Source organism: Elgaria multicarinata, chromosome 23 (genome assembly GCF_023053635.1).
Source record: "Elgaria multicarinata webbii isolate HBS135686 ecotype San Diego chromosome 23, rElgMul1.1.pri, whole genome shotgun sequence".
NCBI lineage: Eukaryota > Metazoa > Chordata > Lepidosauria > Squamata > Anguidae > Elgaria > Elgaria multicarinata.
In genome coordinates this window covers 10,444,635-10,458,320 of record NC_086193.1, presented here as the reverse complement: position 1 = coordinate 10,458,320, position 13,686 = coordinate 10,444,635, and the positions used below count along the sequence as shown (strand labels likewise).

Below are 13,686 nucleotides of genomic sequence, written 5' to 3'. Positions count from 1 at the left end.
GTCATCAACGTATCGCAGCACTGAGTTCAACAAGTGGATTGAAGGGGAAGGAGTCATTTTTCTTCTGTTCGTCCTGTATCTTCTGCCAATCCATTTTACTGGGTTCCCCGCCAACAACCTCCTGAGTTTTAGTTGCACGAGAGGGGGAGATCTCTACCCTAGCACGATCTAGTGGGGACCAAACTCTCACCGTCACTCACACATATTCCTCAAGGACGTGTGAATACGCCAAACCACCCTCACCCCCCTATCTCTGCCACTCCTCTATAGCGGGGTGCAATCGACGCGGGGGAACGCTGGGATGTCTCTGTTCCTCCGCCAGAGGCCGGGAGAGAAGGACCGAGTAATGATAGGCCTTGACGTAATCTTCCCGGGGTTGGAGATCCATAGGGACATCGGCAGGGGAGGGGCAGACACAGGGGGGAGGCTGGGGGGCAGTCGAGGCACAGCTGACTGTCGGGGAGGCACGCTCTGACTTGACGCTGATGGGCACGTGCAGATGGGTGGGTGAGCCGGAGACCAGCGGCGCCTGATCGAGGAGGCGGCCCACAGCTCTGTGTTGACAAAGAGAAGGAAGCTGATTAGAATCACAGAATAGTAGAGTTGGAAAGGACCTAGAAGGCCATCCAGTCCAACCCCCTGCTCAATGCAGGAATCCACCCTAAAGCATCCCTGACAGATGCTTGTCCAGCTGCCTCTTGAAGGCCTCCAGTGTGGGAGAGCCCACAACCTCCCTAGGTAACTGGTTCCATTGTCGTACTGCTCTAACAGTCAGGACGTTTTTCCTGATGTCCAGCCGGAATCTGGCTTCCTTTAACTTGAGCCCGTTATTCCGTGTCCTGCACTCTGGGAGGATCGAGAAGAGATCCTGGCCCTCCTCTGTGGGACCACCTTTCAAGTATTTGAAGAGTGCTCTCATGTCTCCCCTGAATCTTCTCTTCTCCAGGCAATTTGATTTCGATGGTAAGCTACCTCAGGGGCATGGGGTGGGAAGGCGTCAAAACCGCCAAGGTAAGTCAGACAGGTTTAATTTAATTTGTGCTACACCCTTCCTTTGACCCCCTAACAGCTTATTTGACGTTTTCCTGTTTTTCTGGAGTTTCCCCCACCCACCCCCCATTTGAAAAAAGTCAGACTTTCTCTCCTAAGGCTCAACTGCTGGCAGAAATATTTACTTTAACCTAAAATTGTCTTAGGTCCGCCTCCTTTTGCCTCTGGCCCCGCCCATTGCCGGAATACTGCCTCCCCCACGCCCGAGAGCACCTCCAAAATGGAATCCAGCCCTAGAAGGAGTCTGACATCCCTGCCTTATTAGAGAGCTTCTGTTGACCTCGCCATCTTACAACGCCGGCTTCCCTCCCGAACTTGCGCCAAGTCCGAAGTGGCAAATCGCCGCGCAAAAATCCCCCCTTGAAGTGTCGTCAAGTGTCGTGTCGACAATCGACCTTCTTGCTGCCCACCCCTTGGAAACTAAGAATGCAGCACGCCACAGAGCTCGGCAGGACATTGGCGGCGCAGGGCATCATGCTGGCCACAAGGTGGCGGCAACACGACACCTATCCTTGGCCTCCTGTTCGATCGGCAAGGAGAGGCCAGTGGTGACTCAAGGTTTTCTGGACAGGGGCACAGGCAAGACACTCAATGGGGGCCCCTCCCTCAGGGAGTCCACCTCCTCTCTTCCATGGCGACCAGCTGCTCTGGCTCCTTGTCTTCTTCCTCATCGTGACTCCCACTTCCTTGCTTGAGGGGCAGAGAGCCAGGGAGTAAATAAGTCCTGACATGAACCTACCCGCTCACTGCACTCAACATCTAAGGTCCTCCTCCGAGTGCCTACTCCGAGCAAAGCTCGGAGGGTGGCAACAAGGCAGAGGGCCTTTTCAGTGGTGGCCCCTCAATTATGGAACGATCTCCTCGACGAGGCTCGCCTGGCACCAACACCGTTATGTTTCAGGCGCCAGGTCAAGACTTTTCTCTTCTCCCAGGCATTTAACAGCATTGAACAACGCTAAGTTTGTCTTTTAACGGACCCCAGAACGGTTGTTTTTAAATGGATGCTGTTGTTTTTATACTGTCATTCTTAGGTTTCTGATTTTGTATACTTTTTTTTTAATGTTTACTGAGAGCTTCGGCTATGGGGCGGTATATAAATGTAATAAATAAATAAATAAATAAATAAGTCTCCTACTTCTCCTTCTCATCTCACACACACACACACACACACACACTTCCATGAAAGTTTGGCAGTTGTGAAGCTCTGCCTCTGCCCGTTTCTCGGACCTCCGATCGACCCCACTTCGTCTCTTACCCCAGCGGCGGGTGCATGGCGGGTGCCACGTCTCGGTGTTGCCACGTGGCCATGGCGTTTGCCTGGAGGCCGAAGGGATGCGAGGCACTCTCCCCGGGGGTATACTCTGAAAAGAAATGGATGGGGAGGGGGGCAACCAAGAAGGGAGAATTGCGTCAAAGGGAGTACAAAGCATTCAAGCACAGACAGAATTGGAGCGGCGTTCGAGAGCCCGAAGGCTGACGCTTCGGCTCGTTGTGCTTGTACCCAGGCCTGACCAATCAGAAACCTTCGTGCTGCTAGCCAATCACAGGGGCTGTTGTCGTACATCCCCATTTCTCCTTCTGGGGCTCAACAGAGCTCAGAAGCTTGATAGCGTACCAGCTCCGAGCGCTCGCTACCTTAGACCTCAGCTTGATGATTGGGTGTTCTCAGTTCCCCGCCCTGGAACACCTGCCCAAGATCATACCTGATTGGCCAGAGGAGAGGAAGGGGTATCCCGGCAGCCCATGTCCTGGGAGACAGGTGGTTCCGGATGACAACATGGGACTCATGCTCTGAAGACTGGGGTACAGCGAGCGCTATTGGGAGGCAAGCCAGGAAACTTTAGTCAAATCGAACAACTCCGACCCATAACGAGCAGTCTTCCCATACAGGCCCAGTGGTATTCCTCTGGGGTCCCTGGATAATAGAGTCGTCATATGAACGCTGGGCGATTTTGAACACGTTCCACAGTGTCCACGCATGACCCCCCCCCCAAAAAAAAACTTCTGATGATGATATTTTAGAGCTGGTCAACAAACTGACCGTCTCGAAGCAAACGTCCGGAACTATCATGGAACGGGGAGATAACCAGGAGGGTATCTCCCCGTTCCATGATAGTTCCAGGCATTTGCTTAGCACTGCATGCCTCTTATCAATTTCACTTTGTCTAGGAGAATTTCTAAAACTAGAATTCCAGAACTTGCGCTTGCAATGGGTTGCCACAGCCTTCAGTTCGCTAGTTTTTCCCACCGCAAGTTTCCGATATAATAATAATACATTTATTTCTCTCCATTTTGATCGAGGCGGGGAACAACAATAAATGACAAAATACATAAAACTGAATTAAAACGTAATATACATTGTTAAAAACATCCTAAAAATATTTTAAAAACATCCTAAAATTCCACCGGATAGGCCTGCCGGAAGAGATCAGTCTTTATAGCTTTCTTGAATGCTAGTAGGCTGTTAAGTTGACGAGTCTCCTCCGGCAGGCCGTTCCACAGTCTGGGAGCAGCAGAAGAGAAGATATTCATGTGTGCATTGATAAAAGTACAGAAGATCATTCCTGATGGGCCTGTACGTAGGATTCTTTTGGTGTAGAATTTTACTGGTGCGCATCTGCGGTCCTGCGCACTGGTAAACCACCACACAAAAAGGATCTTGACCCAACTGTACACAGAACCACATCCAAAGTGCCTTACGGGCAGTTATCAATGTATATGTGTACATCAATAATGTAGAAGAGAGGAAAGGACATAGAAGGAGCAGATGAGACATGTGCAACATTCTAGGCATTTTGAAGTTTAGGGAAATGGAGTAACTATGCTTCCCTAATGCCTTGATTCAACAAAACAGAAGTAGGGCTCAGCAAAAATGGCCTCCCCAAATTCTCCATATTTGTAGGTGACAGAATTGGGGGTGGGTGGATTTTGATGAATATTCTTGGGGTCGGAGGTGAAATTCTTCAGCGGTTTGGATGGGGTGTGTGTGAAACCTTTTCTGAAAAAGTTCAGCTCATGTATTCTGGCCCATGGCAGCCCTCTCCCAAGCCGGGTCCCCTCTCCTAGTGCTACAGACTTTCCCTCGCAAGGAGAGTGGAAAGCGCACTCTTATCTCCAGTCACTGATCAGAGATAAGAGTGGGTTTCGTGCCCGATCGGTCAGCTGGCCCCCATACTGGTTTTGGCCTTGTCCACTCTTGGCATGTAGCCCCTAAGGGAATGTGGGCCTTGAAAGAAAAAAGGTTACCCACCCCTGCGCCCCCTAAACCGGTACGAGGTGAGGCCTGAATACAGAGAATTGTGTCACGCTGCCTCAGAAGGTCTTGGGTCCATATCAATGGCTCTGGGAAGATGTGGGAATGGTTGGATTCCTTGGGCAGGGAGCCCTTTGCTCATCTTCTCCTCTTCCCCACACAAACATGTCATCCTGTGAAGCTTGACCTGCCTTTACATCTGTCGTGTTTCTCAGAACACTCCTGCTTTCGATGGGAGGCAAATGACGAGGCTTGCTAAGTAATCCACAAAGCTTGTATATTAAGCAACAAACGTCTCTTCTACCTGAAGAGTCTAACCTCTTGGAAACATCACCCTAGGCAAAACTATGCAAACTAAGCAAGACAATTGTCCGTTCAAGAAGAACAGGAAGCCACTTCCCAAACGCCCGTAACTTCAGAGAGCCTGGTGCGGAGGCAGGTTCTGGCGTAATCGAACTGACTTTCTCACACCTTCCTTCCGCCCTTTGCGTTTGAGCTTCTGGCGGACCCTAGCATCAACTAGCTTGTCAGGGCGCTCTCCTCCGGAAGAAGGCTCACTTCCCACTGAGTGTGTAGGATTTGGCCTTGAGGAGTTATGCTCCGGAGAGGGCTGCCTCCCAGCTGGGGAATCGCCCGTGAGAGCTTCCTCCCCCACTGGTCCAGGCTGGCTGGTGTCTGGCGCTGCGTCTTCTAGTTCTGAATCTAATTCTGATTGATTACCTGAAACATCTCCCAAAACAAGGGCAGTAGGGTTAGACATGACAACAGCCAATCTATGAATCCTCTGCTCCTCTCACCCTGCCTGCACAGTGAAGCAAAGGGCTACTCACAGCTGATGCCATGTTGTTCCTGCTACCGGAAAGGTGCCCTTCCACCCGACGGGGGTCGGCCCCCAGGTACAGCGGAGGAGGAGTTTTGCTCGGCAGCATGCGGCTGAGGTTGCCGTGGGTGAAGATCGGGTACCCGATACCTGCAGGGGCAGAAAAGGTGCAAAGCACCAGTGTTGTTGAGATGCAAGGCTGTGCCTCCCCTTGAACAACCTCTATGCCATGGGAACTCAAATCTCGCGTCACCAAAAGCGAGAGGCTCTAACCTGACCAAATTTGTGCAAATTTAAGCCAATTGTCTACTTATTTCTCTTTCGCCTGCCTCTTTGTGTTTGGCACACCCAACACCACCCCCGTGCAATGCAAAGATCACATGGACACAACTATTTATACAACTGCACCAAGGCTCGCTTCTTCGCAGGGTTTTATCCACGTGGACTTAGAATCATAGACTCATAGAAAAGTAGAGTTGGAAGGGGCCTCTAAGGCCATCGAGTCCAACCCCCTGCTCAATGCAGGAATCCACCCTAAAGCATCCCTGGTGGATGGCTGTCCAGCTGCCTCTTGAAGGCCTCCAGTGTGGGAGAGCCCACAACCTCCCTAGGTCACTAGTTCCACTTCTAATACAGCAGACAGCAGCAGACACAAACGAAGTGAAACTCTGTGGCAAACAGGGCACGCACAGCACAGAAATCAAAAGACCGATGCGCCCCGATACAAACGGCGCACGAAAATAATACGACTGCACCCCGATTAATCTGTGCTGCGTTTTCGCAAGGCGCGTGGCAAAACGACACAGGCGAAGAACCCTGATGACGCAACCCTATCGAATCCAGATTATTATTATTATTATTTTTGCACTGGTTTCGTCCACGTGCATGCGCCCACTGGGGCATTCGGAACGCGAAAACCTGAGCATGTTGTACACGGCCACAGCGCAAAGCCAGCCCCTGAATCACATACCAGCTCCAAGGGTTCCCGGAGAACGCCCCGGAGGGACGCCATGCTTGGAAAGGGAAGCCTTGTACGGCTGCGAACGACTCTGTTGGAGCGGGGATTCGCTGGCACTTCTGGCTCCGCCCTCGCTCCCAGATGGGGGAGTCCCCATAGCTGCCCCCTCTAGACTCGACATAGAAGTTGCCGACTGCAAGTAAGATTGAACGAGAAAGAGTTATGGCGGAGAGGGAGGAAATTCCCAGGAGATCTGTTGTTATCATTTGCCCTTATACAAATGGATGGTGTGACCATATCTGGAATATTGTGCACAGTTCTGGTCACCACACCTAAAAAAGGATACTATAGAGCTGGGAAAAGTGCAGGAAAGGGCAACGAAAATGATGAAGGGGCTGGAGCCTCTCCCTTACGAGGGAAGGTTACAACAGCTGGGATTGTTTAGCTTGGAGAAAAGGAGGCTAAGGCGAGACATGATAGAGGTGGACAAAATGATGCCTGGTGTGGAGAATGTGGAGAGGGAGACATTTTTCTCCCTCTCTCAAAATACTAGAACCCAACGGGGTCATCCCATGAAACTGATGGGTGGGAGATTCAGGACAGATAAAAAGAAATATTTCTTCACACGGTGCAGAGTTACACTATGGAACTCACTGCCACAAGATGTAGTGATGGCCACCAATCCGGATGGCTTTAAAAGGGGGTTGGATCAATTCCTGCAGGTGAAAGCTATCCATGGCTACTAGTCCTGAGGGTTGTGTGCTATCTCCAGTATTCGAGGCAGTAAGCCTGTGTGCCCCAGTTGCTGGGGGACATGGGCGGGAAGGTGCTGTTGCACCATGTCCTGCTTGTTCATCCCTGGCCAATGGCTGGTTGACCAGTGTGTGAACAGAGTGCTGTGCTAAATGGACCCTCACTCTGATCCAGCATCAGGGCACTTCTGATGTTCTTTCTCCCACGGAAAACTTTCCATTTCGTAAATTTGTTAGCAATAACGAATGGATGCCAACTGAAAATCCAACATTGGACACACTTCGCAGTCTCAAAGTGGTAGATGAATGAGTGTCAGCCAGGGATGTTGGGAGAAACCCACCCCGGAGTCAAAAGAGTTTGGATTAGATTCTGCAGCAGACCGGCTTTTCCCTAGTCATGCAGATTCTGCGGACCTTCGTTTAACTTGTCGGAAGGATTTACAGAAATTCGCACTTGCGCTGATACGTATTCACACAAACGCACAGTTGCGCAAGTAGAACGAATTCCTCATACATCCCTAAAACTAATGCAATTTTGGCAAAGAACGGACAACAGAATATAAGATCTCCAATTAAAAAAAAAGCATTCTAACAGGGAAATGTTTGGGACTCCCTCCCCAAAAAATGGATATTTGTGAAAAGTACCCTAAAATCCATTATCCTAGGAAAAGAGCTTGTGAAAACGGTGAATGTTAGACAAAACAGCAAGTAGAAGGAGAATCACACACTAAAAAATGTATGAATTTTCATGTGAATTGAATAAAAAAAAAGTCTTACATGGGGGTGGGTGGGATAAGAAATGGAAGGAAATCAAAATGGATGCCTTCCTAGTGTGGAACAGACCGGGGTCCATGTTGACCCTAATGACAAATTAATGTGGGGTGTGTGTGTCATGCTCAGATCCACGCCAGCCCTCTCACGCAAAGCAACTACTCACGCAAAGCTTTGTCTGCACCAAGGTGAGATCCACCCCTTCTCCAAGCTGCCTCGGTTTCCCGTCATGCCGCAAAGCCTCTTCAAGGTCCAGGTCTGGTCCATCTGGTCCTACGCCCTTGCGTTTCAGGGTCTACGGTGTTTGGATGACAGAGAGCAGGGAGTTTTGAGGGATGGAGCTGGGAATGGGCTTGGGGAGAAATTTGCTACCGGCAAGATGTCGCAATGGCCGTTGGTTAGGACGAAGAGATAAACCCTTGGAGGATAAGGCTGTCAACGGTCACTCGTTTTATTTATTTATATTACTTATTAAAACATTTGTATCCCGCCCTGTATCACTAGGATCTCGGAGCAGCGTACAGGTAAAATCAGAACAATGTGAACATAAATATGCATAGCTAAGAAAATATGAAATTGTTAACAAATTAAAACCAGTAGAATTTTTTTTAAAAGCAACAGAAGTATTAAAAGCATGTGTGACCATGGAGAATTTAGCCATCAAATGCGTTGATAAAGAGCCATATCTTAACTTGGCACCGAAATGAAGTCAGTGTCAGTGCCAGTTAGGCCTCCAAAGGGAGGATATTCCACAAGTGGGGTGCTACCACAGAGAAGGCCCTGTCCCATGTCCCACCATAATGTGTGTCTCGCGTTGGAGGGACGTGGAGAAGGCTCCACCAACACAACTCAGGCACTTATAGGGAGAGGTGCTCTCTCAAGTATCAAGGTCCCAAGCTGTCCTAATCATGATGGCTATTTATTATCTCCAGGATCAGGGACTGTATACTGGGGAAGACACGTGTGGAGGTGCTATTGCACCCCAGTCTCCGAACTGTGTCATCCAAAACATGCACGCAGAAATGAATATACTAGGGAAAAGGCACACAAAAGATACCTATTAATGAACATAACATTAAAAATGTGTCATAAAAGTAATAATAATCATTATTGCAAAATTGCTGGCGAAACGGATATCTCTTAGGCAAAAGTGTGTACAGATGTTCATGGACACTTTAAAGACAAAGCCTCAAAGTTTGGGGTAAAAATGAACGTCAGGTCGGAAGAAGGAGAAACCGAAACCCCGAAACTAACGGATTCGTTCATCTCTCTTCGATAACACGTCGTGTGGGGGGAAAAAGCAATCGTAGTGCATTATGTGTGAACGATTGCGTGACTTTGATTTGTGTGGTGTTTTACTGGCACGCACGCACGCACGCACGCACATGCCCTGGTAAAACCCAGCACAAAAAGAAAGATGGACGTGCTATCATATCAAGATGGCTTTGTTGTAGTGCTTTTATTCCACGCGCCCGTAAGTAATGGAACGGAACGGGGGGGGAAATGCAAATGAACTGAGCGGCGTGGAGAACGGCGCATGTGCAGAGCTCTGAACGAGCATCAAGGTTATTTTTTTAAAAAAAGAAAAAGCGGAGTAATGAAGCATTCGGTTCCAGTTTGGAGCCACAAGCACCGAATTCGGACCCAGAAGCCTTTGCTGTGGTGTTGTTGTTGTTTTACCTCCAAAATATCCGAGTTGGTGCGGCTTTCGTGCGGCTCGCTGTACTCCGTATATTTCAAGAGGACTTTGTCCATATCGGTGCTGGCGTACTGGAAGAGGCGGTTGGTGCTGTTGAAGATGATGAGCGCGATCTCGCAGTCACAGAGGACGCTGAGCTCGTAGGCCTTCTTCATCAGGCCAAACTTCCTCTTGGTGAACGTGACCTAAAGTGGGGAGACGAAACGGCGGGGGTGAGGGACAGGTGAGGCCGGCTCACACCCGGGGTCAGGAACCTACGGCTGACGGGAATGTCATAGAATCATAGAATAGTAGAGTTGGAAGGGGCCTACAAGGCCATCGAGTCCAACCCCCTGCTCAATGAAGGAATCCACCTTCAAGCATCCCTGACAGACGGTTGTCCAGCTGCCTCTTGAAGGCCTCTAGTGCGGGAGAGCCCACCACCTCCCTAGGTCACTGGTTCCGTTGTCGTACTGCTCTAACAGTCAGGACGTTTTTCCTGATGTCCAGCTGGAATCTGGCTTCCTGTAACTTGAGCCCGTTATTCCGTGTCCTGCACTCTGGGAGGATCGAGAAGAGATCCTGGCCCTCCTCTGTGTGAAAACCTTTTAAGTATTTGAAGAGTGCTATCATGTCTCCCCTCAATCTTCTCTTCTCCAGGCTAAACATGCCCAGTTCTTTCAGTCTCTCTTCATAGGGCTTTGTTTCCAGACCCCTGATCAACCTGGTTGCCCTCCTCTGGACACGCTCCAGCTTGTCTGCGTCCTTCTTGAATTGAGGAGCCCAGAACTGGACGCAATATTCTAGATGAGGCCTAACCAGGGCCGAATAGAGAGGAACCAGGACCTCACGCGATTTGGAAGCTATACTTTTATTAATGCAGCCCCAAATAGCATTTGCCTTCCTTGCAGCCATATCGCACTGTTGGCTCATATTCAGCTTGCGATCTACAACAATTCCAAGATCCTTCTCGTTTGTAGTATTGCTGAGCCAAGTATCCCCCATCTTGTAACTATGCATTTGGTTTCTATTCCCTAGATGTAGAACTTGGCATTTATCCCTATTAAATTTCATTCTGTTGCTTTCAGCCCAGCACTCCAGCCTATCAAGATCACTTTGAAGTTTGTTTCTGTCTTCCAGGGTATTCGCTATCCCACCCAATTTTGTGCCATCTGCAAATTTGATCATCGTCCCCTGCACCTCCTCGTCCAAATCATTAATAAAAATGTTGAAGAGCACTGGGCCCAGGACTGAGCCCTGCGGCACCCCACTCGTTACCTCCCCCAGTTTGAGAAGGTTCCGGTGATAAGCACTTTTTGAGTCCGATTCTGTAGCTAACTGTGAATCCACTGTCATTCAGCCCTCCGGACAAGATGAACCTTTGGGTGTGATCCAGAGCGCTGCAGCCCCAGCCATTTTTAGAAGACACTCACCTGCCTGTTCCGCTGGTCCAAAATCCGGCTGATCTGAATCTTTTTCCGTCCCATTGCAATTCAGTGTAGAGATAGATGGCTTTGTAGGGTTGGAAAAAAAATGGTGTTAGACACACATTCTCTAGAATTTCTGTAGTGGTCATAAAACCCTTAAGAGCACATCTAGATTACGAATTTAAACCAGTTTCAAACCATCATGGGTGCCAGTCAATGAACCTCGGGGATCCTACATTCCAGAAAGGGCCAAGGCCTCTTTTCAGCTGCTGCAAAAACCCACCATTTTGGGGAGTCAAGCTGATTTCAAATCGGTTTCAAACCGGTTTAAATGCGTCGCGCAGACGTGCCCGCTGTTTGGCCGCGCTCAAAACACCTGCATTTGAAGGTGATTTTGCTGCATGAGTCTTGGAGGCGCAGGGCGGATGGGAAACAGGGTGCGTGTGTGCTCTCTGCCTGACCAGCTGCCCTGAACAAGCCTCAGGGATATATCCGTGGATTTTCCCACCCATGTAACCATTCGAAGACATGCCTTAGTTGCTATGAGGAACAGAACAGGTGATGTAACATTATTTTAACATATATAAAATATAAGATGAATGCGTCAATTGACAAATAACAGTGGTGTTCCTGTTCAAAACCCACGGGCAGCAAGAAGATCTCGAACTTCAAGCCCTAAACAACTTGGGACCAGGATACCTGAGAGAGCGCCTTCTCCCTTACCATCCTACCTGGTCACTGAGGTCATCGTTCCTGGTGGTTCCACGTGGACCTATACCCGGATTGGAGCCCACCAGGAAAAGAGCCTTCACCGTGGTGGCCCCCCTCCTACGGAACTCCCTGCCTCTGGAGGTCAGGCAGGCGCCAACACTAGGCTGCCTCTGGCGCCTCCTGGATACACCTCCATTTCAAGAAGCCTTCCCCAAGTAACCAGCCCCTTTTTTTCTGGTTCCTTTTGTTTTTAAATTGAACCATTTTAATTTGCTTTTTTTAATCTTTCTTTTGCTGTTTATACCTGTGTTCAATGCTCTGGAATCTGTGTTAGTTAATTGAGCAGTATATAAATACTGTAAATAAAATAATAATAATAATAATAATAATAATAATAATAATAATTCCCAGTATTCCTGACCATTGGCCACGCAAACAGGAGTTTCTGGGAGCTGAAAACCGAAATACCTGAAAATCTATCTTCTACTCCCTCTTCCTCCGTTTCTGTTGGCATTCACCACCTGAGCTCGTTATTAGGGGAAGCAAACATATCAAGCAAGCCAAATATCTGTACTGTTTACACGACCCAGCGATAAGAAGTAGGGTCTTGGCCCTGAACGCCAACACAAGCTTCACGGCTGACCCGGATTTATTTAGCACCGTCTGCGTCCATGACTCTTGACAAAAATAAAAAACGAGAAAATAGGTCCCTGCCCCCAAGCAGCATACAATCTAGACCTAGACACAAGGGAGCCAAGACAGGAAGAGAGGCAAGGTTTAGAATAGCCAAAACTGCCCCCCCCCTTTGCCATTTATTTATTTATAATATTTATATACCGCTCCCCGTCGAACATTTCGGAGTGGTGTACAAGATAAAATAAAATAAACACAGAATAAAACACTTTAAAATAGATTTTACGTTCTTAAATTTGCACCCCACCTTTCCACAATAAATGGGGCTCATTTCTTCTTATAGAATCATAGAATAGTAGAGTTGGAAGGGGCCTATAAGGCCATCTCTAACCCATCTTGTCTCTACCCCATCTATCAGCCCCACCACCAGTATCTCCCCCACTTCCCTCACCTTTATTATGTGCTTTTAGAATGTTCTGAGGTCGGTAAAATGAGTACCCAGCTAGCTGGGGGAAAGGTAGCCACGACTGGGGAAGGCAATGGCGAACCACCCCACTACAAAGTCTGCCAAGAACACGTCAGCGAAAGCAGGCGTCCCTCTAGGAGTCAGCAATGACTCAAGTGCTTTGCACGAGAGGGTCCTTTCCTTTTTTCCCTTACAATATTTATATATCGTTCTCCCATTGAAAATTTTGGAGCGGCATACAAGACAAAATAAAATAAAAACAGAATAAAACACTTTATAATAGATTGTTAAAAGAAGCAAAATGTACAATGAACCGTGGCTGGCCGTTAAGGAAAGGCTTCCTGGAATAATGATGTTTTCAGGAGGCGCGGGAAGGAATACAAAGTTGGCGCCTGCCTGACCTCTAGTGGCAGGGAGTTCCAGAGGAGGGGGGCCACCATGCCGAAGGCTCTTCCCTGGTGGACTCCAATCGGAGGATGGATCTATGTGGGACCACCAGGAGCAGGCCCTCGGATGACCTCAGTGACCAGGCAGGTTGGTAGGGGAGAAGGCTCTCTCTCAGGGATCCTGGTCCCAAGTTGTTTAGGGCTTTGTACACAAGTACAAGAACCTTCAACCTGGCCCAGTAGCGAATTGGCAGCCAGTGCAGTTCCCTCCACAGAGGAGTTACATGCTGGAAAGGGGCCGCTCCAGGCAAGAGCCGAGCTGCAGCATTCTGCACTAGCTCCAGCTTCCGGAGCAGCTTCAAGGGCAGCCCCACACAGAACGTGTTGCAGTAATCCAGCCTTGAAGTTACCACTGCCTGTACCACCGTGGCCAAGCTACCCCTGTCACAGGAGAGGCCATAGTTAGCGAACCAGCCGAAACTGGTGAAAGGCACTCCGAATCGCCGCGGCTGTTTGAGCCTCCAGCGACAGAGAGGAATTTAAGAGCACCCCCAAACTAGGAACCTGATCTTCCAGAGGGAGGGCGACCCCATCCGGAACAGGCAAGAAGCCTGTCTCCCGGACTCGGGAACCACTCACCCACAGGGCCTCCGTCTTGCCAGGATTCGGTTTCAGTTTATTGGCCTTCATCTAGCCCATTACTGGATTCCGGGGACCTACTAGGCATCAGTGGAACATCCGAAAGACGAGTCTCCCATCTCCGGATCGACGGGGAGCCACG

The 13,686-nt window shown here is 49.2% G+C and overlaps 1 protein-coding gene across 1 annotated transcript; it reads right to left on the bottom strand.

The window, feature by feature from the left end:
* Positions 1–247: 247 nt before the first annotated feature.
* Positions 248–13,682, bottom strand: MEF2B (myocyte enhancer factor 2B). Its single transcript, XM_063147341.1, has 9 exons — positions 13,626–13,682; positions 10,716–10,794; positions 9,285–9,488; positions 7,771–7,899; positions 6,094–6,274; positions 5,134–5,273; positions 2,754–2,865; positions 2,306–2,411; positions 248–554 (listed from the first exon to the last, which is right to left on the bottom strand). Exons 2-9 carry the CDS (start codon positions 10,767–10,769, stop codon positions 248–250), a joined length of 1,233 nt encoding a protein of 410 aa, XP_063003411.1. The 5' UTR covers positions 10,770–10,794; positions 13,626–13,682.
* Between the last annotated feature and the right edge of the window lie 4 nt (positions 13,683–13,686).